We start from the raw sequence: 26,230 nt of genomic DNA on the forward strand, positions 1-26,230 counted from the left end.
TGAAAAGGGAGGCGGCGAGGATATTTCAAACCTCAGGAAATGGGAAAGGCAATGCAACTTCCATTAAAAAAAAAACAAAAAACTACCGGCGGTAATTCGAGAGCCGTCTAGCCTCCCAGCTGACAGACAGTCACCTGTATCTTCTTTCCAGTATACAGCAGCACAACACTTTTTATTCCCTTTGAATGTCTTTTTTTGTTTGAGCTCTCTCAGATTCACTTGGAAGTCTGGATATGGTTTCTGTCATTCAATCAGGCACCGCGTGAGCCAGAGCCAGCCGAGAGCTCGAGCGATTGAGCGAAGAGTCGGTTAGTCCGAGCAGCATCAGTGTCTGTCTGCGTGTGTCGGACTCTCTTTCACAATGTCGGGCGTGACGCTACAGGTAAGAAACAAATTAGATAGTCTTATTGATTAGACAGCCTTATTGATACGGCTACGTTTGAAAAACGGAGAAGTAACTTAACTGTTAACGTTACTGTTTGAAGATCAAATAAGCCAAGCGGTCAGATCGTTAATGTTCGTCCAGCGTCATACGCTCATGTTTACATTAACTTATGGTGAGTCCCATTGTTTTTGATCGAGTAATGCAACCCAAGTCACCCACAAGTATATTTTTAATAGCGAAACTAGTATAAAATAAAAATTTAGAAAACAATTAGATCTGTCTCATTCTATTATTTTGCTTTTATATATGGTAGTATTGGATAAGGTAATGTCCAAACAATTAAATACACTAAAGATTTTCAGGTTGAACAAGTTTGACAGGACTTGGCTTCCTCTTGTGTCCTTCACCTGAGGCTTAAATGTAACTGAAGTTATGTGTGAATGAAAAAAAACTAACCTTAGTCACATTTAAGTCTTTAGTGATTTAAAGTAGCTGAAAAGGTTATAGTTGACAGTGTCTCTTTATTTTTAAGTGCTTTGCCTGTTTTTCCAGTTTTACTGCTGTGTTAAGAAAGTCCTGTCCTGGCTGCTAGACCAACTCTACTGTACAATTTGTTGAATACTTCTATTATTAAATTAATTATGGGACGTCATAATCTTTACTCTATGTAAATTGATTCAATTTTTGTTGCGGGGACAGTCAGAATGTGTGAAACACTGCCCTCTATGTGTTTCAAAGTGAGATGCCGTATCAATGGCTTGTTCAGAAAATAGGCAATATGTAGAAAAATGTTGGTTTCCTCCTTTTATTTAGCTCTTTCCAACCACTGCAGTTTGAAAATATGTAAGTGTCTGTGAGTATTTGCGATATATGTGTGTTTGCCTTTATGGTGTAACAGCTTATATCAGTAAGTGACCTTATTTTCACCCAGTCCGACTTTGCTTATAGTAAGTCTACTTTATCGATATATCAATAATATCACCTTCACACATAATGGATTGTTTGGTTCGTTTAGTAAAATTCTATGTTTACTTAACCTTTTTAACAGCATCTCATATGCTTGCCTTACTGTTTTTATCAAAAAGGCTGACATAAACAAGCAAGCATATTGACTTTTTTTTATACTGCTTTTCTCTCAATGTCACTTGAACACCACAGGGCAGCTGTCTGCGGGGTCTGGCTGAAGGTGACCTCATGGACCCTGAGTTCCAGCAGCGTGTAGAGGATGCCATTGCCCTTCTCCGGCAGGAGATCCAGAGGGAACTGAAGATCAAAGAGGCGGCTGAGCGACTGCGACGGGCGGTGACCAACCGCAAGAATGCTGCCGATGTGGACGGTCAGCTTAGAGCCTCTAGCCGCAAACTCGAGCAGCTCCACTGGGAGCTGCAGGAGCTGAATGCACGTGCTATGGCCACACAGAAAGAGACTGTGTCAGGTGAGACATGAGGGTTATGTTTGGCCTTTGATCTATTGATATATTGAGTTTTAATAATTTTTTATTTGTATATATTTTAAATGTTGTAGATTAAACTGATTGAACTGATCAGGTTTCCACCCTATTTTTCCCCCTATTCAGTCTTGTGAAATATTATTAAAGCATGAAATAACTTTTAAAATGTAATTTATTCCTGCAATAGCAAAGCTGAATTTATAGCAGCCATTACTCTTGCTCATACATTCTCTTCAGTATCACAATTTGCTGAACATTATTATCAATGTTGAAAACAATTATGCTGCTTAATATTTTTGTAGAAACCTCAATACATTTTTTTTTGCAAGGTTCTTGGATAAATAAACTTTTTTAAAAGTAGAAATGTTTTGTAACATTATAAATATCTTTACTGTCATGATCAATGCTCTTTTGATCAATTTAATGTGTCCTTGCCGAATAAAAGTATTAATTTCTTATTTAAAAAAATGACTGACCCCAAACTTTCCAATTTTTTATTTTATATTATTTTTTATAAAAGTTGTGGCCTTTTAGTTTTTATGCATTGCATTTATGTTTTTTTTTTAATAATAGAATAGATCTCTGAAAACCCTTGTTTTCTCAGACGATGCCACCTCTCCAGACCCTTGCCATTGGGAAGAGGTCACGTCACCCTTGGGCAGCCGTGTCCGTACTTTGAAAAAACAGCTTACCATGGAGCTCAAAGTAAAACAAGGAGCTGAGAACATCATCCAGACCTATGCCAACAGCTCTGTCAAGGTGAGGATTTCCCCTCATGGTCTCTTTTTATCTCCTGTGCATCTTGGAGATGATTAACTCGCATTCCACTGCTCTGTGTATTTAAATCAGTTTGGGTCACTGCCAAAATGCTATGAAACATGATAATATGCACACAAAGGAGGTCCCAAGTCCCCCCCACCCCCCATTCTTTATTACCCTTTTAGAGTGATAGTCTCATGAACTCTAGCTAGCCGTGAGTGTATTTGCCACTTATTCTTTGAGTCTGTGCATTTCTATCAGACAGGGCTTCAATAATGCTGCGGCGTCTGGCTGAGAACACTGTGTGCTGGCAGCTCTGTGATTTATGTTTGTGCTGGATTCAGACAGCTTGAGTACCGGGCCTCGATCTCACACACACACACACGCTCAGAACACTCATTCGCACACTATAACATCCTCTCTTTGAGTCTGAAATGGAAGAGCTTGCTGGTACTGAATCGGTTTCTCCGGTCCTAGGCCTGGCGACAGCAGCAGCCCATGTGACTTTGTGCCGACCAATGCCGAAGCATTCGGGTTTGGGCCAGCCAGGCAGGGCACGGCAGCAGCAGCAGTTAGAGGTGGCTAACTCCTCTGGAAGGAGATTTGTAAACGGAGTGAGGGAGAGAGAGGCTGAGAGAAAAAATGTAAAAAGGGGAGGGAGGAGGAGGAGTGGTGAGTGAGCGAGCGAGATACAAGGACAGTAGAACAATAAGAAGAAAGAATGGTGGCTTCCTGGATACTGATCCTTGATCTGCTATGTCTGAGGCTCAGTGTCTGCTATACAGGATAAACTGACATGAGCAGTTTTGAGGATGGAGAGAAAAACACGTCAGGAGGGAACGTCTGATGGGGGTCAAAGAAGAGCAAGGGGATGTCAACCAGCCATCTGAAAGTTCACAAAACATGACAGATGACCTCTTGAGCTGCATTGAGAGGGGGAGAGCGCTATGGACGGTATGGTTTCGTTCTTCCTTTACCTCTTGAATGGGTCTTTTCTGCAGGTTTCAGAGAAGGTCACATGTTTCATGTTGCAACATTGTTTACACTGGGGCTGTATTAGGCTGTTTTGGGCATCGCAATCAGTCAGTGTGTCTCTTTCATTTGCATAATGTAGATGCTGCATTTCAGGATATATATATGTATATATCTGTTGTGCGCTCCTAAAGCTCTGGGGCGAAAATTGCACAGTCAGTGTTTGATATTTGAGTATGTTTGGGTGTGGAGTACACCTGGCTGCTTCTCATGATCATTAAGAGAAGAGTTTAATGAAGACTACTGGACTTTTGGCCTGCTGGTCTTCATGGTAATTTCTTATATTGGGGAAGCTCAGCTCTAGTGTGTTTTTTTTTTATTGTGTGCCTGCTAATAAAGTAATAATCATCAAATGGAACGGCAAGAATATGCCTGCTTTCTCAAACACTCCCCTTTTGTTTCTGTGTCAGGCTGGTTGGGATGTTCGAACAAAATTGTTTGATTGCTCCACAGTGTTTACATACAGTGTTTTGGGACATATGAATGCTGTTGTGGCTGGATATTATTAAAGGGTTTCCATGGTTATGGAAAACACATTCCCTGGAAAAATCAGGACATTTTTGTTCCTGTAAAAGTCATATCAATTTCTGTAGTGAATACAAATTTTACATTTATATTATGCTATAAAATATTTCGTTGGCTAGAAAGGGATAGATATTCATTGGCTATACATTGGTGTCGTAATAATAAATAATCTAAATCTGTTAATTTTTTTTTTTAAATGATCATCATAATGATAATGACCTGGAAATTAATGGAACAAATTATGAAATTTAATTGGTTAAAATATGTGGGAAACATGATGGATCTTGGATTTCTTCATATTTCTTTCTTTGTGGTCCCTGACTATTTATGTTGTTGTTGTTGTTGTGTCTTTACCATTTGTTATAATGCAGTTGCAAGGTTTACTTATTGATCTATTGTTTCTCTTGTCACTCTCCAGGATCGGAAGATGTTGTCCACTGCCCAGCAGATGCTGCAGGATAGCAAGACGAAAATCGAGCTGCTTCGCATGCAGATTGTCAAAGTCACCCAGGCCAGAGAAGGAGAGCGGGAGACCACACAGCCAGAGGGTAAGCAAACATTTTCAATCAGTAAAGAATACATGTAGGAAATTATGATTTTTATGGATTTTTCAAGCTAAATATGTCCTCACAAGACATTGTCCCTTATACAGCCAAGATACAGCACTAAAACAGTTTTCAGGATGAACAAAATCATAGTCTATGGCAGAGTTTCCCAAAGTGTGTTTGAAGGAGAGTCGTAACTTTCTTGAAAAACATTATTCTTACAATGACATTGATCTTTAAACTTGCAATGCAAACCAAATTCTCAAAATAATAATCAAAAAGGGAACAGTTTGCCAAGGGTACAGTGTGTGTGTGTGTGTTGAGCCAAATCTCCTCAAGCATTCAGACATAAATCACAGCCTTGACATCAGCAATACAGCAGAATCACCCAACTTTTTAGATGAGTTGCTTTGAAAGAATTGGATCTATTATTATATATTTTGAACTTAAGCTTAAATGTCAATTTTGTATTAGGGTAACCTTTTAGTATTGACTTTGGGTGTGGTTTACCAGATGCATTGGAAGGAAGCTAGTGGCATGGCATGACACGACTGAATTCAATGTTTCCCTTTTTAATAGATGCTGTCTACACTGTTGATTATAAAGTGGGTGATATACTTTTGTCATGTTGTGATACTTCTAGTGTTGATTTGGTGTTACTTGGTGCATAAAACAGACCTAATTAGAATGCATTAACAATATTTGTTTTTTGCTCACGTTTTATATAGAAATACTTGTTTTTTGTGATTAAATACACATTTATTATATCTATTAAACAATAAACATTTATTATTTTGTGAAATGTTTGAAATTAATTTTTTCAGTGAAATTGTAAAACAGTAATGCAATTTGCTGAATGGTTATTCACTATTTTTTATGTGTGTGTGTGTGTGTGTGTGTGTGTGTGTTTTTGTGCAGGTCGCCCTTCTGAAACTATTAGTTCGCTTGATTTGCGGTTGGAGGAGCTCAGGCACCATCTGAAGATTGAGGCAGCTGTGGCAGAAGGTGCCAAAAACGTGGTCAAGCAGCTAGGAGTACGCAAAGTGCAGGACCGACGTGCTCTAGCAGAGGTAATTTTATATATTGGACTTGACGTACAGGCTTTTCAGTAACCAACACGCATACGTGACTCATTCTGTATGCACTTACTGTCAGGGAACAACACTGTTGTCGATTCTTTCTTAATGATACAATTGATAATGCTGTTGATAATGAATGGTAACGATGGCGTCAGGTTTTATCGTATCAACTTGAGCCTGAATCCTCATCCTTTGGAAATGCATGTAATGTGTATTTGCTTTCGCACGCAGCGCAGAAAACCGTGTGTTCTTAACATGTTGATCCAAAAAAGTATAACAGCTGGACTTTAAATAAAGAGATGAATTGGCTAACACCTATGCATGTGAATTAGTAACAGTGATAAACTTTTAAGTGGTTTTTGGAAGTATTTTGATTCACTCCTGAGAATTGAGTGTGTACCTGCAGTGTTGCTCAGCTGTGCGTGTTTAACCTTGAAGCAGCACACCCAGCACATTATTTGTCACTAAGACAGACAAGACAGAGTCTACTGTGAGTGATAAAATGAGAAATTTGTGCTCTAACATTGCTCAGATAACCTGCTGCTGAAATGACCTCACTAATCTTTTTTTTTCGATTTACACTTTGCATTTTGAAGACCAGACTCATTTACAATCACTTAGTTTGTATTAAAACAGGTTACAATCCTTCCCTGTCCAGTCATAACTAAAGATGCCCTGATATGAAAATACGATACAATAACCGATAATTCATATAACGCACATACATCTAAATCCAAATTTTGATGTAATCTGAGAGCTTGATTACAAAAACAAATGTCTCATTATTAAGAGAAATGTCCTAAGAACTTTAACATAAATCAAACATATACAGTACAGTATAGTCTGAAACAGTTTTAATTTTACACTCCTATGGCCAACTTTGTTTATCAAAAAAGTATTGCCTCACAAAGAAATAAAAATCATGCCAAAATAATGCAAACATGTATATTACTTGCGTATAAAGAATCCAAATGCACGTGCACGGGATAAATACTGTAAAATGGAATAGCTTGTGCACAAACAATAATTAAATAATTTTAATTAAACCATTTTGTTGAGCCAAATTCTCCGGGCGGGCAAAGCAGAGAAAGTGGAGGTAACCTTTCCTCGTTATGACGTAATAACTAGGAGATTCAAGATCAGCGCGTCTGAGCTGCAGAGAAGAGAGAAATAGCCAAAGCTCGGTTTACACTGATTGAAAATTCTAGACACGAGTGGACCAAATACAGGCTAGGGGAACTAAAATTAATGTTAAAAAACCTCAGAAAGGGAAAATTTCATGTCAGGGGACCTTTAATATATCTTCCTGAAATTCCCTGAATTTATTATTGGGACAATAACAATTACAGAAATTTGTATCACTTGTCCTACCTTCAAAAAGCCAATTTTAGAGTTCCTGATACAGGAAATATAGTATATAAACTCTATATAGTTACTGTCAGTGGCCTTGTTTCACTCTACTGTCATTCATAAATGTAGCTCACATCTGTTAGCTCTGAGCCTCTTTTGTATTTTTGAGCATGTCTTTCTGTGTCCAGGCTCAGGCCCGTTTGCAGGAGTCCTCTCAGAAACTGGACCTTTTACGCTTGTCTCTAGAGCAGCGGCTTGGAGAGCTTCCACATGACCATCCCAAACGAGCTGCCATTAAAGAGGAGCTAACAGTAGGGTCCTCGCCTGTCGTTGGGTTGCATAGAGATCGCCTGCGTTCTTCTTCTTCAGCATCCTCTTCACTCTTCAAACCATCCAGCCTGACAGGTATTGACACAGTTGAAAGTTAGCAGGAAGGTTATGGTGTTAAAGATGTCAAGATAAATGTAGTTGTGATGCCACAATATGTAAATTTAAATTAGTGAAAAGTGTCTTTACTTTTAGAGACTGAAGGCCCTGTTGTACTACTTTCTGTACCATCAAGAGCATATTAAAGGGTTAGTTCTCCCAAAAATATAACTTCTGTCATTAAGTACTCCTATAAAGCTGGGCCGGATTAAGAGTTCAGAGGCCCCTGGGCACAATGTCTTGTAGGCCCCCTCTTAAGCAGGCCAAATTTTGACATTTTAATATGGCATATGGCAACATGGTTATACTGACTTAAAATGAACTTTGTTGTACTGCTGGAGTAAAGTTCATAAATGGTTGTTCTTTCCCATAGGAATTTGTAAAACTATCTTGGGTTTTTTAAAATTTTGTACATTTTAAGGTTAAATGCATCAATATCGTGCTCTTTGAGATATCAAAATTAAGAGCTTCAACTCATGAACTGCTCATTGAACAAAGAAAAGCATTGATTTGTACCAGGACAATAAAGAGGGCTCAAACATCTTTTTAGTTATGAGAGTCTCAGTCTACATTACATTTATCAATGGTGTTTTAGGATGTAATGTATTCCTCTAATGACAGCTGTTTAGTAGAAAACAGTCATTCAAAATGATAACATTTCACAATATTGCAATTACTATATTATTAATAAAAATAAATGGAGCCTTGGTGTGCATAATAGACTTGTTTAACTGTACTGGTCACTTTTCTCGGTCTGATATGGCTCTTATCAGACCTATTATTACCCACTTATGCATAATTATATTTGCCATTGAGCTTGTATTATAAAAACTTTGTTCATATTTGCACTTCTGATTGTTATAATTGTACAAGCATAGAGGCTATAGAAGTGGAATGTATGCTAATCTTTGTTTTTGTGCAGATTTATTTTTATGTGCATAAATATGTGTGCTTTATTGTGTAAAACCTGCATGCATGTGTTTTCAGGGCGACTGGAAGTCAGGTTGATGGGTTGTCAGGACCTGCTGGAGTCAGTTCCAGGTCGTTGTCGGGTAAGCAACATGTCCTCTGCCCCTGGAAGTCCCTCTGAGTCCAAATCACTAAGGATGAGAACTGGTCTCTCCACCCGCAGTGCCAACGGCAAGACCACCAAGACGGACGAGCTCTCATGTGAGTCTCTCGGGAAGCAGAGTGAAATATAATGGATTTCAAATATAATTTAAACTCCGTCTCGCTGTTGAGAGTAATACGAGGAATCTGTATTTTCCTACCTTGTACCTTGTCTAATGACATTATTAGAATGTCAGACATTATTAGTCATTAGAATTCAAGTTACTTAATCTTTTTTTTGATTCCAAATAAAATTTTGATTTGATTCCCCCCCCCCAGTAAGATGTTTCTTGAATTGTTTTCTTTCTTTTTATGTGTTTTCTCTCAGCTGAGATCAGTGCTGTATTGAAGGTGGATAACAAGATAGTTGGTCGCACACATTGGCGGCCGCTGAGTAAGGAGGCTTGGAATCAGAGCTTTAGCATTGAACTCGAGCGGGTCAGTGCCAACAAATTCTACTGCATATTTCATAGACATATCTAGTAAGTAAATAATCGTTTTGAATTCAGATAAGGAGCTCACACTTAATGGATATCACAAACTCATGGTCTGAGTGCTTTTACAGCTTGCAGTTTATAACTGTCAGTCATCCCAGGCAACACTTACCATGTCTGGTTTATGGAAAGTGCCCGTGAGGGCATTGGCTGAAATCTTTTCCTCACCTTCATTAACGCAGCTTTTCTCCCAGAGTGCAATCAACCGCCTCCAGAGTAATCCAAACTAATCCCGCAACATTACTGTAATCTTTTGCTCACCCCTTGGACACAAACACTCAGCCTGAATAGTGGCCAAGTGAGCCTGCAGCTCTCTCCATGCTGATTCAGCGTTTCCGGTGGAAAATGAGAATTTATTTCATTATTTTTTAGGGCTGTGCAAAAATTAATTGCGATTAATCGCATCCAAAATAAAAGTCTGTGTTTACATAATATATTTGTGTGTGCTGTATATAATTATTTTGTATATATAAATACACACACATGCATGTATATATTTAAGAACATGTGTTATTCATATATAAAATATTTATATTTATATAATATAGATTATGTATCTATACAGTATATATATATACAGAATTTAAGTGCAAATAATTCTTAAATATATATATACATGCATGCATAGGTATTTATATATACAAAATAATTATATACAGCACACACAAATATATTATGTAAACACAGACTTTTATTTTGGATGCGATTAATCGCAGTTAATTTTTGCACAGCCCTATTATTTTTGGATTACTGTTGCAGTTTTTCTTTCAAAGGCTGTGATTCACATCTCTTTGATTGTTTTAGAAAAACATTACTTGGTGTCTGACTTCTCATCATTCACATTTAGATGAATCTCTGTTGAGGGGAAAAATAGCTCAAACTGCTTTTTTAAATCATACAATACTTAAAGGGATAGTTCACCCAAGAATGAAAATGATGTCATCATTTACTCAGACTCAAGTTGTTCCAAACCTGTATGAATTTCTTTCTTCTGCTGAACAAAAAATGACATATTTTGAAGAATGTGGGTAACCAACCCGTGACTTCCAGAGTCCATCAACTGTTTGGTTACTGACATTTTTCAAAATATCTTTGTTTGTACTCAGTAGAAGAAATCGATTTAGACAGGTTTGGAACAACTTCAGGGTGAGTAAATGACATAATTTGTGGGGGTGAACTATCCCTTTAAAAGGCATGTTTCAGTTTTAATCATTGTAATTGCCATAACTTTTATTTTGTCATGTCAGTGGGTCTGTGAGAATTTATTTATTTATTTTTATTTATTTCATTCAGCAAGTATTTATTGAATTGATCAAAAGTGACATTAGACATTTATACTGTTACAATTCCCATCTCAGATGAATTCTGTTCTTTTAAACTTTCTATTTATCAACAAAGCCAAAAAATGTATCACGATTCCCACAAAAATCGTAAGCAGCACAACTATTTTCAGCATTGATAATATAATGAAAAGAAATGTTTCCTGGCCACTAAATCAGCGTATGAGAATGGTTTCTGGAGGATCATGTGACACTAAGTAATGATGCTGAAAATTCAGCTTTGACAGCCATCACAGGAATAAATTACATTTTAAAATATATTAAAATAGAAAAGTTGTTTTAAATTGTAATATTCCCCAAATTTACTTTTTACTAAACTACAACTACAGCTGGTGTGTGTATGTTATTTTTTTTTTTCTGCATCTCATGTGACTTTTGACCCCTTGTAGTCTCGGGAGCTGGAGATTGCAGTGTACTGGCGAGACTGGAGGTCCCTGTGTGCCGTAAAGTTCCTGCGTTTAGAAGACTTCCTAGACAACCAGCGACACAGCATGTGTCTTTATCTAGAGCCACAGGGCACACTGTTCACAGAGGTAAGAGAACCTCGCAATACCTTCATCCTAGTGCCAAATCATGCTAATAAACGGAGCCAAGTCTGGTACAGCTAATGCATATAGTCAGCTGTTTATTGTGCGGTTTGGTTTCAGGTGAGATTCATTAACCCTGTCATTGAGCGGCATCCTAAACTACAACGACAGAAACGGATTTTCCCAAAAGAAAAAGGTGTGCTTGCTTGACACATTTTCTCCAGTATTGTCCTCGTAGTGGGTCTGTATAAGGGATTGTCATAATCTCTCTCATAAGCACTTGAATGCTTTCAAAACTCTAAAGAGTGACATTGTGGAGCTATTAACATGACATGTAGAGGCAGTGCTGTGAAGTTCAGCGATTAAGATTGATGTTTCAGAGTAATGCGTCATTATTTGTATATTAGAGAGCTGATTTAATGCTTTTCTCAGGGAAAAATTTCCTGCGGGCAGCGCAAATGAATATGAACTTTGCCACTTGGGGGCGTCTAATGATGAGCGTGCTGCCCCCCTGCAACAGCACCATCACCGCCCTGAGCCCTCCGCTGCCCGGCTCTGAACCCATTTCCCCCCCATCCGTATTCACGCCCCCTTCCTCTGGGTGAGACTTGCTCAGGTGTCCCTGGGGTTTTGGTCGATTCAGATTTGTTTGAGGAAAATATGTCCATTAATCATTGTAGAAAGTGATTCTCTTTCTGCGTTGTGGCTGTTTATCACAGAGAGTCTGCAGTTGTTAAACTGAATTTCAGTGAGGAGCGTCCTGCCAAGCCCCCACGCCTCCTCTTGGCAAAGAACCCTACAACTGACGAATCACTTTCTGGGGTACGTCTTGTGGACAAAGATGTGCTTTTAATTTGAAGCTTCATTTATTGCTCTGGTCAAGTTAAAGTTGTAATTGTTGTGATTTGGGACGTGTTTCCCAGACTTGTACCAGAGTGAATTCCTGTGAGGATCGACAAGTTTTCAAAGGCAGACCTGCATCCCAGCCTACACCTCAGTAAGTCAATATTTTATTTATTAATGCTATTATTATTGCTCACTTCTTGGATTAAGGAATATTTTGGAAGATCCCTTACCTTAAGTCTTAAATTTCAACATGTATGCCCTCTCACATTGTGTCTTTCTCTTTCACTGTATGTTTTATATATCCCGTTTCACAGGAGGAAAGAGGGGATGCAGATGGAGGACTTCAGCTGCATTTCTGTTTTAGGAAGAGGGCACTTTGGAAAGGTAAAACTGCAGATGTCCTTCTGTACTGTAATCAGATGATTCTGGGGGTTGGTGTTGATGCAATATCTTTTTGTCTTTCATTGAAGGTCCTGCTGGCTGAGTTCAAGAGAACTGGGAAACTATATGCCATCAAAGCTCTGAAGAAAGGGGACGTTGTGACCCGGGATGAAGTGGACAGGTGAGGTTCTGTATCCCTGTGTCGGGAATGTCTTCCTGTGCAAATAGCACCATGAATTGGATATGGTAATTTATAGTTTTTTGAGATTTATTTTTCAAACATTTAGTATTTATTTCTGTATTACAATGGCAATAATTCTGGAAACTTCTTTAAGGGAACACGTTTTTTTACACTGTATATAGTAAATGGGTTTATATACATGAAAATATAGACCTGCCTATGCTTGTAAGGGTATCATTATTTTAGTGGACAGTTTTAGTGGACACATTAACTGTTCGGCTTGTATTATATTGTGAATTCATTTTATTCTTTTTATAGTTTAATGTGTGAAAAGAGGATTTTTGAGACCATCAATGTGTCCCGTCATCCTTTCTTGGTGAACCTATATGGGTGTTTCCAGACACCTGACCATGTGTGCTTTGTGATGGAATATTCACCTGGAGGAGACCTGATGACACACATCCACAATAACATCTTCTCTGAAAGGCAGGCTAGGTAAAAACACATACATACGCTGGGTTTTCCACATAATGATTTTTATGCTGCACAAACTGTATATTCAAACCCTAATCTCACCCCAACATTTTTACATTTTCATAAAAAAAATAATTTAGTATGTTTAGCTTCTGCTATCTTGCAAATTTAGTATGTTTAGTACTGCTATCAATATATTTTTGGAGACATTTGGTTACCAGGTTCCCCCCAAACACACACACACACACAGACACACACAGTGTGTTTTATTACAGAGCATTTACATAAGTGCCACACTTGTTCACGTAGTGATGTTCTCAGAGTCAGACGCACACACTGAATATTTTTAGCATTGTTATTTTTAGCATTGACGTGTTCATCTGTCTGTGACTGTAAACTGAGGGTTTTTCTGGCAGGTTTTATTCTGCATGTGTATTACTGGGCCTGGAGTTTCTGCACCAAAACCGGATTGTCTATAGGTAACTACACTATTACTATTATTGTCTATAGGTAACTACACTATGACTATTATTAGTCGGTCTCTGTGGTCCAAAAGGAAACAACTCATCCCTTTAATAGAACTGAAATTGAAATTCAGTTTATTCAACTATTACTAAATTCCCATATTATATGCATATATGAAATAATAATGCATGTATGGTTTCGCACTTTCCTTTTTGTAGGGACCTAAAGCTGGACAATCTGTTGATGGATTCTGATGGCTTTGTGAGAATTGCAGATTTTGGACTTTGCAAAGAAGGTATATTTAAACGTAATATGATTTGTCCTGTGGAAAATGTTTTTGTTTGTTTGTCTCAAATTACTATTTGAGCAGAGTCACCAAAGCCTTGCCTCCGATTAGGTATGGGACATGGCGATCGCACGTCAACCTTTTGTGGAACCCCAGAGTTCCTGGCCCCGGAGGTTTTGACAGACAGCACTTACACCCGCGCAGTGGACTGGTGGGGGTTGGGTGTGCTCATCTATGAGATGCTAGTGGGAGAGGTCAGTTCTGGTCCTCAGACTCGCAATACAGCATCACCCACCCCAAATTACATTGAAATTTTTTTTTTTTAATTTAAACTGTGATAATATTTCACAATATTACAGTTTTGATTTTTGATCAAATAAATGCAGCCCATAAACTTTGAGTGTATACTTGTATCCTTTCTATTCCAGTCTCCATTCCCCGGTGATGATGAGGAGGAAGTGTTTGACAGCATAGTGAACGATGAAGTGCGCTATCCCAGGTTTTTGTCCCCTGAGTCGGTCTCTTTGGTCCAAAAGGTAACAGCTCATCCCTTTAATAGAAGAACTGAAATTGAAATTCACTCCCTGACTCTGTATCTTTTCATTGCAGTTGTTGCAGAAGAACCCAGAAAAACGACTAGGAGCAGGAGACCAAGATGCCAATGAAGTGAAGAAACACAGGTTTTTTCAGGTAACAGTCACTAATAGTTTCGACGACCTTAGAGAAGCTTATTTTGAAACGTTCTTTTTAAAAAAGGCTCGTTCCTCTCCACAGGGCATGGACTGGGAAGCCCTGTTGGCCAAAAGAGCCAAACCTCCGTTCCTGCCGTCAATAAAAGCACCAGCAGACGTCAGTAACTTTGACGAGGAGTTCACGCGCCTGAAGCCAGTCCTGACCCCTCCGCAGACTCCATTCTTCCTCACCGCCGAGCAGCAGGAGTTCTTTGCAGACTTTGACTTCTCTGCTTTGCACTGACTTCCACTCGATTACACTCCGAAGGGGTTGTGACATATCAAATCTCTGCTTTCTTTTCTCTCTGTCTTGTTTATCCAATTATTCTCTCCCTTGAGTTATGCAGTCGAATCAAGTGAAGCTGGCCCCGTGTCACCCTTTAAAAGCTGCTGTACGATTTTTCCATGAAGCTGGCTGCAGATTTGTGCTTAAGCTCCAAAGACTGTCCAGACTGGACTTCAAAACCAAGAGGAAACCATGTGATCGCCCCCGACCAAAACTTTGCGGCTACCACTGTGAGTAAGCTCAGACCTGCTCCGACCATCCCTGATATTTATACATGCAGTTATAAACGTATATTAATGTTATTTTTGGGATGTTACACTGTTTGTCGTGTGCAGATGCCTATTTTTAGTCAGCTGTTAAAATAAAGAGAAGTCTTCCTGTTACAAAGAACTATGATGCCAAAATATACTTGCACTCTTTCTGAACAGATAATGATTTTCCGAACGCTGTGCCGTTTTGAAAGATTTCTGATGTAGCGCTGATCCGAGCGATACATCTTAAGCTCCTTAAGTTCCAGGCTGTAACTATGGGACTGTGTGCTCGGTGTTAGATCATGCAAATTCTTCCACGCTCAGTCTATGTGATGTATGTTCATGTTAAACCCTCACGTTTTGATCTCTGGTTGTCCCTAATCTGGATTTGATTTAGGATTAAATGTTGCTTGTTGATTTTGGACCAGTTCTCAACTTTCCAAACCCAGTACTTCCAGACGTCTCGTGACTTTTTGGCTTTAAACGGCGACTTGCTCTATCCTGCCTTTCTATTTATAGTCTTCCTCTGGACAAATGTAGGACTGTTGCATTAGACTAGGCATATTCTACTCGATGTCTTGGCATGATACGGTTAGCACTTTCACTCACTACTAAGCTGATATTTAAACAGTCCTACTGTTTTGCTCTCTGTATCACGTATTATAGAAGCTGATTACATTGTTCCTTATTTAACATGTTTGTCTAAATTTTACTTTTCTACATCAGGCCACCATTGCATCTTTGTCAATGTGGTTTACTACTGATAGGTTACACTGTGAACAAAATGACACTAAAATATTTAAATGAAATTTGTCATTTCTATGAGCCACATGAAGGATAATAAAATATGTAAGTAAATGTAATTGAATGGGGATGAATGTATTTTCAGAAATAAAATACAATATGATCATGTTGTTCAGTTTATTGAATATTGACGTTTCAAAATATCAGAGGAAGAAAAATTGCATAAATTTGATCAAAACGGCACAAATCATTTATGAAATCTCAGCATAATATGTAGTTAAAAACACTCGAATGCAAAAGTAATATTTTAAAGAAACTGAATTCAAGTCAAAGAAAAAACAATTATTGCTTTTTATATATTACTAACTCTATATTATGCAGATACATTTCTAACTAATGTTTGTTGAAGAAGACAATTCATTACACTGCATTTATCAACCAAACATATTACTGGCCCAGAATTTAACAGTCAAAGGAGTATCACGTTCACTTACATATTCCTCTCTTTAAGCTGACGTGTAATAAGAAATACCCTGTTTATATAAAAATAATGTTTTGCAGGAAAAATGTTGAACAGTACTGCACTGATTATGTTTGCATTCTAAATTTGTCTTCTAATATGTTAATTTCTCATGTTTAATCTATAGATTGTCAAGATAAACCATAACAATTAATATGATAACATCACATTACAAGCATATTGTAATTTCACCACTGATAAAGTGCTATAGGAAATTTAATATAAACTTATTACCCTGTCTACTCTAAAAATTGATCTTAAATGGGGTCAATCCCCCTCCCTCCTCCAAAAAAACCCATGTAAAAATGTGTATATACAACTGACTGTATTTCACAAGTTCAATAATTGCTCAAAAATCGTTGCTGATGTAATACAACATTGGCTGCTGCTATAAAATCAGCTGACAGACTGTCTAGTTAAGTTACTTTTGTCCGACAGCTTGTTAGTACCATGAAAGAGATGATTTGAGCAGAGCCGAGATAATAATAAGCATATAAAATTGTAATTAATCTCATATTGCATTAATGGGAAACCACAATACAGCTCCAGCTGTTGTGATTTTGTGCTTTTTGTTCTGCGTTCGCTAATAAAATGTCCCAAATCAGCACAGACGAATTGTCAAAGTATTATCTGGGCAAAGTATTCACAAAACTATTTAATAGAAATGGTCTTCATTCCAACCTATTTGATAACAAGTTCATGCATTAAAGAAAGAATCACTTTCAAAATGGAATGGGTCGTTCACAAGGAAGAAGTAGATAAGATGTAGTAGCAGATGCAGTTTGGAGCGATTTCCACCAAAACATCAACTTCCATTTAATGGGTTATTTGTCACGACAGTCATGACTCCCGAGGAATTAAATGGGATCGTTGCCTTGCTTGAAATACACATGCTCCCAAACCACTGGTTCCCAAACGCAGAAGAAGCCCCAGAGATTGCGCAGGGTTCCACGGTCAAAAGGGTTTTCGTCTACTCCGCAGTGCTTGAGGTAAGAGATTCTGTGTCGAGACATGAACTCCCATGTAGTGGTATTTAGGGACACCAGGTACAGGTGAGAGCCCAGGAGGAGAAGTACGGTCAGGGATAGGACCGCCACCACCGCTGCTGCTCCCAAGAGCACTCCGTTGGTCCTCAACCACAGCTGCCAGGTGGAAGCGTGACTGAAGCCGGACCTGTACAAGATTTAAAGGGTCCTATTAGGATTTCTTTTACATTTTCAACATTCTTTAGTGTTTAAAGTTGTTGTTGAAGCATGAAAACGGTTTGTGAAGTTCATTACAAGTTCAGAATACATTATTTAGGACTATTTTCCATTAGCGGTTCTGGACATTCCATGCATGATATATAAAGGCCAATTCACACCGCACCGACAGACACTGACCAACACAGTACTTCTCAGCCACTTCTCAGAAATTTTACAACCAAACAAACTCCAACAGGAGAAACAAACTGAACCAACAAAACCCAATGAAGAGTCTGTTGCTGTTGGTTTTTGTCTGTCGGTGCAGGGTGAATTGGCCTCAAGTATTACTCACCAGGCCATGTTGAGTCCCCACAGTAAGACAACAAGCTGGACAGCCAGATAAAGCACAAACCAGCGGTGGTTTCTCTCCCCGACACAGTTCTCTATCCAGGGGCAGTGGTGATCATAGCGCCGCACACAGTGCTGACACGTCTGGCAGTGTTTAGATCTCATGGGTTGCTAAGGCAAAGTGTGCATTCATTTTTACAATGGGTTCATTGTTATAAATGAATAAAGATGTTTTTTCTATGCATGAACACATATGGTTATTATCTTAAACCAAAAGTAAAACAAAAACTTAATTTAAATAATATTTTCATAAAATTAAAAAATTTAAAAAAGGTAATTAAATAAAATGTTCATGGCTCTGACACTAAAACGAATAAAAAATTAGAGTAAATAATATTTCGTTTTTGTTGCAGCTTGTCCTTAAACCTTTGAATGAATATTATAAAAAGCTCTTTATTTATGTATCTCATGTTTAATAAGTGACAGCGCACCTGTACCAGGCAGTGTCCACAGCGCCGCAGCCGGATGGACTTGGTAGTGTGTGGAATCATATCCTGTGTTTCTTCTGCAATACCAAGTGTGAACTGAAATACAGTCAAATGGGGCATTTTTATTCCTGAAAAAATCTGATGACTGTGTAGAGGAGGTAAGACTCGTAAACTTTATGAGGCCTGTATTTCTATTAACTCAAAGTTTCCTAAACTGGAGTTTTTCAAAACAGAAATGCAGGGAGCTTGTGAATAGAGGCAGCTAATAAATCGCATATTAAAAAGAAGAAATATTTTATTTGTTTACCTGAATGTCATGTGATCATTAAAGGTACAATATTTGTCAAAATATCCAAAAAACACTTGCACAGTGTTATACAGTATTTCTTTCAATTGTGTACTTACATTATTGAACGTGAATTCATTAATGCTCTGTATATCTGTGATTCAATGCATCTATGGATATGATATAAAATTACTCTTGCACAAGAACCCTACAGAAAAGGGTAATTCACAATTTGCACAGCTCCTTTGAGTAACCTAAATGTTCTATGTACTTTTTGTCTTTTTTAACTGTCTTAATCTTGTGTTTTTGTGGTGTCTCTGTTGTAACCCTTGCAGCAATTTCTCTAGGTCCAAAACTAATTTCTCCTTGGGGAGACAAATAAAGATACTTAAACTTTGATATTGTAGCTTTAACCAACATATTATTAAATTATTATAAAATTAACTTAAAATTGCAGGGGATACCCTAAGTAAATATTTCAGGTCACAGAAGTTTGATTACCAAAAAATGTGAGAATCCCTAAATGAACTAACCTGTAAGTCACAGTCATCAGACAAGACAAAACCAGGATCCATAAGTGAAACCGCAAAGTACAGCAACACGGACACCAGGACCATCAGCACAAAGAGAACCGGCAGTGTGAGCTCCCCCGTCTCCTCCTGTTTGCGCAGATCTGTGTGGAAGAGTAGAATAGAGCATAACTGAACATGGAAAAGGAAAGGTGGAAAGGAGCACAGCAGTGAAGTAGAATACAACATAGTGGAGTAGGACAGAGTGAAGGAAATTAGAGCATATTAGAGAAACAATTGTGCAGAACTGTGGAATCCCATTTACGCCACTTAAATTCAACACAAAATTGGCACACAAAGTTTAAATTATGACATAACAAAGGCTGAAACACTGCATCATACTCTTGTCGGCTTTGTAAATAGTTAACGTTACAGAGAAAAATGGGCAGCATAATCTAAACGACTGGAGATCACACACTTGCAGACTTTCAAGTCATTCCAAATACAAAGACATGTGCTTTATTGCTTCTAAACATAACAAATGAAAACATACTTGTAACAGTAATCAGATGTCCAACTGAACCGAACTGAACCGTCTCCAGACGTTACGCCGGAAGTGATCTCTTGTGCGTCTACGTCACGCATTGTTTACACAGAGATTTTGGGAGTTTTACCTTTCACTAAACATATTTAGATTTCTAAATATGTTTAGTGAAAGGTAAAACTGCCGAAATCTCCGTGTAAACAATGCGTGATGTAGACGCGCGAGAGATCACTTCCGGCCTAACAGCACGAGACGGTTCAGTTCGGTTCAGTTGGACATCTGATTCAGATCAGTCCGACGGCTGTTAACAAGAGGTAAAAACTATATAAATACTGTTCATTTTCTCACACAAACCGCTCGTTTAGCGTCTTAGGCTATCAATGTGTACTTACATTCACGAGTCATTAAATCATGTTTAATTTTTACTTCTCTGTGCATGCTCTTTGAGGTGAACCGAGGGAGGACCCCCTTAACCTCCAGTGTATGACTGACAGACAACAACGGTTTGACCAAAAAAAAATGGCAAAATTGAAAATGCTGTGGAAACAAAGACACCTACATCTTGGATGCCCTTGAGGTAAGCTAAAACAGCATATCAATTTAATTTCAAAATGAACTATCCCTTAAAAATATGGAACAAACTTGATATCCCCTGACTGGATGGATCATAGTCTGAAGCTAAAAAGTTAAGTCTATGCCCATACGTGATTTTCAGCGAAATTTGTTAACACTGACTTCCCATAACCTTCAGGCTAGCTTTTACTTTCAGCAAAAGTTGTATAATGTATTCCAGCCATAAGTAATTCATGAGATAAAAATTTTAAATTATGAGCTAAAAAAAGAGGAAAGTCTAATTTTTATGTAGTAATTATGTGTTTATGTTATAAGTGTGACTTATAATAATCGTATTATTAATAATTTTATAATCTTATAATTATGACTTAGTGTGTCAAAATTTAAACTTTTTATCAGATACAATTTAGTATCTCACAATTTTGACCAACATCATAATTACTATGTTCCAACACCTTAGGCCTAATCACATCATGAGTATCTCATAAGTTTGAGACTTTTACGTCATCATGAGTCTCATCGTTTTAGACTTTTATATCACAATAAATTGATCATTTTGACTTTTTGTCATATCAATAAATATAATGTAACAGAGAGTGCTAGAGTTAGGGATCATGTAAACGTGGATCCTTGAACACTCAGTGATGCAGATACCGGTGTGCAGTAGCATTATGTACATTATACAGCTGATGTAGACATAAGACGAACATACTCAGAGTACAATCAGCATCTGTTAAGAGCACTTACCGGTGTCGTGGAGGAAGAGAATCAACGTTATAACCCATGTCAATATGACATGAGCGGTCCTCACCAGGAATCCGGATCCGAACACATTTTTGAACATCCTAGCATACTTCTATATACACCTAAGCATGCATCTGCTGTGTGCTCGTAATGAAATGCATCTTATCCTCAGACTCACAGACCTCTATAGGCAGCTAGCTGTGTTAGCCAGCTCATAAGAAACCCAGTTACATTCCAGCTGTCAAGTGAGCTCCTACGCGTCCTACGCTAAATTCCAGAACAAGAACCATTTGAACCAGATTATTTCACCCTATAGCGTGGAGTCTGTATGCTGAACATCTAAACGCATCTGGCTATAGCTCTGTAATGCAACAGTAGCGCGGTACTTCATTTAGATACGGCGTTTCTTTCGCTCTAATAAGCTTGTTGATTGTTCCGTTCCGCTGCTTAGACGTGAATCGGGTGGATGTTACGTTTCCTATTGGTCAGCTGTGGTCACGTGACGTCTCGGCTCGAAACTGGGATGCAAAGGCAAAGCCGAGGGAAAAGAAAACACATCCTCTTGACTGCAAGTTGGATTAGTGTGATTTTATTGCTATTGTAAAGTCGTATCAAACGAAAGGCATTACAAACTAAGAAAAATATTACACTGTATTTTAACATTTTATCTTATTATCATGAGTAAATTGTACTTTAACCTTTTACAGAATTTCAGTAATGTACTTTTAAAATATATTAATCAAACTATCCTGGAAAAAGGTATCATGGTCTCAAAAAAAAAAAAAAAAAAAAAAAAAAAAAAAATTCCAGAACCACTGTTTTTGAAATTGAAATCAGCATATTAGAGTGATTTCTGTAGAATCAGGTGACTGAAGACTGGAGAGAGAGAAAAAGAAGTATTTCACAAAACTACTGTTTTTACATTTTTTACTGTATTTTTAATTAAATAAAGACAGACATTTCATTAATAGCATTACTACTTGTAAACATCCCTTTAATTTCCTTACAAAATTTCCCTAAACGTGATAGGATCCTAAGTTAGAATTTGGAAACACTATTACACAAGGTTCTTGGCTTCATTCTCATCAAGTAGAAAAGGGGAATTCAAGTTCTTCTGTTCCAGGAAATGTTCCAGACCCTGTAAAACACATGCAGCAGATAAAATGTATCCATGCTATATAGAGATTTACTGAGGGCAAGAAATTAATGAAAAAAGGAGAGAAAGTGATGGAGTGTAACAGCTGTCTCTTTAGCTCTCATGCATGAGAACAGGAACACTACTCTGACATCATTCGCTCTGTTTCACATCATGCTCCATATGTTCACACTGGCCTGTTATCCTTTTTTCACTCTGTGCCTCAGGGCTAATCTTGCCTCTTTTTGTACTAACTCTAACATTTTGTAATTTAATGACTTTTGTGCTAAACATGTTAACCTGAGATCCAACAACTTTTATCAGTATTAGCAGCTCCAGTTTAAAGTAAAAGTAGTACTTCCATGTTTACCTCGCCAAAGTATGATACAAGTGGAGAGATTTCGCAAATTGCTGGGGGGTCTTCATTCTGTGCCATACTGCAAAAGAAAGAGTAGACCAAGTCAGCCATTGTAAACCACACATCCTGTCCATTTTAGGAACTGCCTTAATTTTCCGCATGGTCGGGTAAATTCCTTTGGAATATTCCTTTCAGGTTAAACCAGTTGGAAGGTATTGGATTCATAACGAGAATGAAGACACGAGAATTTTTTCTAAAAAAATAATTAAAGTAAATTTGAAGAAGCCATCCAAAACAATCTTAGGTAAAAAGTAAATGACTTGATATTTTCTTATTTTCTGAAGGGTATTTTGTGTTATCACCTGTGTTTTGAGGGGATGGGTTTATCTTGTTCATCCTGGAAGCTTGCACCAGCTGCCAGAGCCCAGCGGTAATGTTGCGCTAACAAGGATCGGCGTGCTGTAGTTGGTGTATCCAGAGGAGCCCCATCAGCATTTTTCAGGGGTGAGAATTCCTCTTCTCTCAACACCTCAAAGGCGACAAATTTCCTGCAAGAAAAGACTATGATAAGGAAGATGTCAATTTCTGAACTTGCCAAAATTAACACTAGCAGTAAACACACTTCGAGAACTTAAAGACGTCAAAGACAAATTTCTCCATTTTGATGCCATTGGGTTTGGTTGGTTTCACCAGGTTTCCCTCTCCATCCACAAATGGCACTTTTTTGATTGCCACATGCTGCTTCAGCTGACACTCAAACTTTCTGCAAGGAAAAAGCATTGTAATAGGGATTATTTTGTACAAAGGGCTTTGTTTGCAGATTAATCCGAGATAATACGTTGCTAATTCTTTATTAAAATGCTCTTAATCTGAGAGTATGTGCTTTTTGGGATTAACCTCAAAATTAACTTTAACTATATGTATTAGGATATACAAAGTGTCCCTGTACAGGTATAACTAATCTTGTACCTGTACATTGACAAAAGTCGATAAAAGTTCTAGTCTTCTTGATATTGCGCATCCTACTTCTTGTTGTTATAATACAGTATAACAAAACATTAAAATGTATTATATTATAGCAAAAAAATACATTTATGGACCATGGTTGAGTTTACACATGAAAAACACTTTACACATATTGTCGATGACATACTCAGCCACTTCCTTTAAGAAACCTCGTGTAAAAAAGTGGTTGCAGATGTTCCCAGCACTGAACAGAAGCTCTCCTCCTGGGCCTCGCAGCTCTGAGGTCTCTGGTTGGATCTCACTGTACTCAATCACCTGATACAGACCGTCCACACGACATACCACTCCAACAGGCTCTGCGGGATAGGCCTTATCTACCACCTGACCAGAGGAAAAGGTAAACATAGCTAACTGGATGCAAAAACATAAGGATGGTATCTAATTCAGGCCTACAAGCAGTATATTTTTACCTTGGCACCACAGTCTGCTCCTTTCTTTACACAAAAGCCAATAAAGACTGGGTCTGCCAGCTTCACCAAGATGTTGTCTACACAGTACACGTGAAGATACTCCACACCCCTTCTTTCCATGTCCTCTAAAATCTTGTTGTCCACTAGGGCACGATAGAGGCCACCGTTTCCATCTGAAGTGGACAAGAAAAATATAATTTTATTTAAATGTATTTTACTTTAATCATTCCTGAACTACCCATTACTAATTAAAAAAAAAAAATAATAATTAATAACATACAAAATTAGTATTCCTTCTGAAGCCAAACAATTTTTTCTGACCTGGTGCCATGGCTATTTTGTTTTTCTTCTCCAGGATGATCTTTCCATCAAAGCCAACTGCTGGTATCATCCTTTGCTCAAACATGACCACATTAGATGGACATAGACCGAAATATTCATTGTCTTTAAAGAAGTTCTCTGTGGGTCCCAGGGTAAATTCACTGGTCATTATGTACCTAAACACACATAATTTTAAAACACATCATTTAAAACAATTCAATACATGTTATTTGGAGGTTGTTTATGGATAAATGCATTAGAGTTTCTTCAACTACAAACACTGTCCTAGGGATAACAGATCTTTCTTTTTATAAAATATTATATTACCACTTCAGAAGGCTATTATATTACCACTTTCCCAGACCCAGACTTTCAAATATGAAAACCCAACATATAATTATTATTTATTAATAATTTCCACAATTAAATTATGTTACATTTGCATTTATGCATTTGGCATACGCTTTTATCCAAAACGAATTACATTGCATTCCAAGGTACACATTTACATTCAGTTGTTGTTTTCCCTAAACACATAATTTCCACAATGTGGAGGAAATTACAGCCTGGTCCACAAAAATGACCCAACATCCACAGGGCTAAAAGTGTTTAAAATTGCAAAACACACACATGTGAACTGCAACTAAAAGATCCATACCATGGTACTGTGCATTTACAACCATGCTTCACTTTGGCCAGCTCTTGCACCTTCCGGATACGCTCAGCCTGGAGCTGGTACAGGGTTTTGCCACTTGGAAGTCCAACATTGTACATGCCCTTAGGATATGACACTCCAAGTCGAGTCCCCTGACCACCAGCTAACAGCAAAACAGCCACTCTGCCCCGTGAAATCTGTAATAACCCTGAAGAAGAAAAATATTTTAAGTGTGCATTAATGCCATGCTACTTTTGAACACATTGCAACAGTATCGTAAATTATTTTGAACGTTAGAGTCCAAACGAGCTCTTGTAGGCTACCTTCATCACTCCACATCTGAAGTGTTTCTTTGTCACTTTTACGCACACTTCCAATGAACTCTAGAGGAACGGGCTCCATCCGCTCGTCTAGCCGATCATCAGCACTCGAGTGTCGGCTTGCAGCCGCTGTAGCTGCTCGGCAATGCTCGAGTAACTCTTCGGGCTGAAGCTGAGATATCTCCTCCAGAATTGTATCCCTTTCTTCCGCACAAAGCTCAGCCCAAAACTGTAAAACATGACTCTGCCCTGCAGTTTCTAACCTCGCTTTAGCTTCCTCGAATGTCAACATTTCTCTATAAGACTAACATCAACACAACAATTTGACAATAGCCCAGTCGAGTCGACTCGCGTATATGAGTTCGGATCCTGTTTTCACTGCCTGCAACTCGTGACTAGTGAACATTATTGCTGGAGTTGAAATAACAGAAAACCAGTCATGGAACTCCCTTTAGGCATATAGTAGCTGACTGTGCCTTAAAACCTAGCAGGCTGCCTAGCTCTTTACTCGCAGCTCGAATCAGTCATGTGCCGTCCCAAATGCTGTCTAGGTAGGCAGCTCAACAGGTTTCGAAACACATCCAGTATTTACTCAAGAACTGCGGATGAATGACTTCCTCAGAGAGCAAACCACTGTCATGTGATTAGTCCTGCGCTTGTCTGCTGAGTCTTCTTCTTTTTAATCATTCAAATATTACCACATTAACCCTGTAAAAAACAAAATGAACTAAAACTGTCTAGAAAAAAACGTGTTGTGTTTATATTCAGTTTTTAAAGGGTCACTTCACCCATTTGCATTAAGCTTTGTATCTTTAGAAACCCAGTCATATTTTTGAATGGTCATGGTTTATTCCCTTATTTTCCCCTGAGATGGGAGAAATAAGGATTTAAGTGTTTTATTTCCTGCTTATCGTGACGTAAAAATCGTCATTTTGCGTCACGATAAGCAGGAAGTCACATTTCATTGAAATGTCAACAGACTACAATGATTAGCTCATTATTATTCAAGGGTGTGGCACCCACTCACCCACAGGCCTATTACAGATCAGTGGGTGGGACTTCACTTGCAGAAACTGAAATCAATATCCGCCATCTTGTTTGGAAGCTAAGCTAACAAGCCCTGTGGAGATATGAAGTTATGA

The 26,230-nt window shown here is 38.1% G+C and overlaps 3 protein-coding genes across 5 annotated transcripts; 1 reads left to right on the top strand and 2 right to left on the bottom strand.

The window, feature by feature from the left end:
- Positions 1-60: 60 nt before the first annotated feature.
- On the top strand, positions 61-15,833 carry pkn3 (protein kinase N3). Of its 3 annotated transcripts, XM_039658865.2 has the most exons (22): positions 61-382; positions 1,544-1,820; positions 2,440-2,594; positions 4,570-4,699; positions 5,615-5,766; positions 7,314-7,530; positions 8,539-8,721; positions 8,990-9,099; positions 10,885-11,028; positions 11,143-11,218; positions 11,455-11,623; positions 11,742-11,844; positions 11,946-12,019; positions 12,183-12,252; positions 12,339-12,430; positions 12,749-12,925; positions 13,321-13,383; positions 13,588-13,664; positions 13,767-13,909; positions 14,084-14,191; positions 14,265-14,345; positions 14,430-15,833. In XM_039658865.2, exons 1-22 carry the CDS (start codon positions 362-364, stop codon positions 14,628-14,630), a joined length of 2,823 nt encoding a protein of 940 aa, XP_039514799.2. In that variant the 5' UTR covers positions 61-361; the 3' UTR covers positions 14,631-15,833. The 3 variants fall into 3 exon arrangements, with proteins under 3 accessions (XP_039514799.2, XP_088986411.1, XP_039514800.2); XM_089130285.1 differs by lacking the exons at positions 61-382; positions 1,544-1,820 and adding an exon at positions 3,380-3,548 and having other exon boundaries at positions 2,475-2,594; XM_039658866.2 differs by lacking the exons at positions 61-382; positions 1,544-1,820; positions 2,440-2,594 and adding an exon at positions 3,024-3,548.
- On the bottom strand, positions 15,831-21,338 carry zdhhc12b (zDHHC palmitoyltransferase 12b). The gene is made up of 5 exons (XM_039658885.2): positions 20,867-21,338; positions 19,027-19,166; positions 18,211-18,303; positions 17,724-17,890; positions 15,831-17,360 (listed from the first exon to the last, which is right to left on the bottom strand). The coding sequence occupies exons 1-5, from the start codon at positions 20,961-20,963 to the stop codon at positions 17,045-17,047; spliced, it is 813 nt and encodes a 270-aa protein (XP_039514819.2). The 5' UTR covers positions 20,964-21,338; the 3' UTR covers positions 15,831-17,044.
- Positions 21,339-21,436: 98 nt separating this feature from the next.
- Positions 21,437-25,683, bottom strand: uap1l1 (UDP-N-acetylglucosamine pyrophosphorylase 1 like 1). The gene is made up of 9 exons (XM_089130286.1): positions 25,092-25,683; positions 24,772-24,976; positions 24,114-24,289; positions 23,793-23,965; positions 23,510-23,703; positions 22,979-23,119; positions 22,719-22,904; positions 22,369-22,435; positions 21,437-22,001 (listed from the first exon to the last, which is right to left on the bottom strand). The coding sequence occupies exons 1-9, from the start codon at positions 25,378-25,380 to the stop codon at positions 21,921-21,923; spliced, it is 1,512 nt and encodes a 503-aa protein (XP_088986412.1). The 5' UTR covers positions 25,381-25,683; the 3' UTR covers positions 21,437-21,920.
- Between the last annotated feature and the right edge of the window lie 547 nt (positions 25,684-26,230).

This window comes from Pimephales promelas, chromosome 4 (genome assembly GCF_988280905.1).
Source record: "Pimephales promelas chromosome 4, fPimPro1.hap1.1, whole genome shotgun sequence".
NCBI lineage: Eukaryota > Metazoa > Chordata > Actinopteri > Cypriniformes > Leuciscidae > Pimephales > Pimephales promelas.

Coding starts and splice junctions, on each gene's coding strand:
- pkn3 (XM_039658865.2), top strand. CDS start 362: ATGTCGGGCGTGACGCTACAG. Junction 11,029..11,142: donor AGGGCACACTGTTCACAGAG/GTAAGAGAACCT, acceptor GTTTGGTTTCAG/GTGAGATTCATTAACCCTGT. Junction 13,665..13,766: donor TTTTGGACTTTGCAAAGAAG/GTATATTTAAAC, acceptor GCCTCCGATTAG/GTATGGGACATGGCGATCGC.
- zdhhc12b (XM_039658885.2), bottom strand. CDS start 20,963: ATGTTCAAAAATGTGTTCGGATCCGGATTCCTGGTGAGGACCGCTCAT. Junction 19,167..20,866: donor TCTCTTCCTCCACGACACCG/GTAAGTGCTCTT, acceptor TCTTCCACACAG/ATCTGCGCAAACAGGAGGAG. Junction 17,891..18,210: donor GTGGACACTGCCTGGTACAG/GTGCGCTGTCAC, acceptor ACTTTGCCTTAG/CAACCCATGAGATCTAAACA.
- uap1l1 (XM_089130286.1), bottom strand. CDS start 25,380: ATGTTGACATTCGAGGAAGCTAAAGCGAGGTTAGAAACTGCAGGGCAG. Junction 22,905..22,978: donor GACGTCTTTAAGTTCTCGAA/GTGTGTTTACTG, acceptor CTTTTCTTGCAG/GAAATTTGTCGCCTTTGAGG. Junction 22,436..22,718: donor CCCATCCCCTCAAAACACAG/GTGATAACACAA, acceptor TTTCTTTTGCAG/TATGGCACAGAATGAAGACC.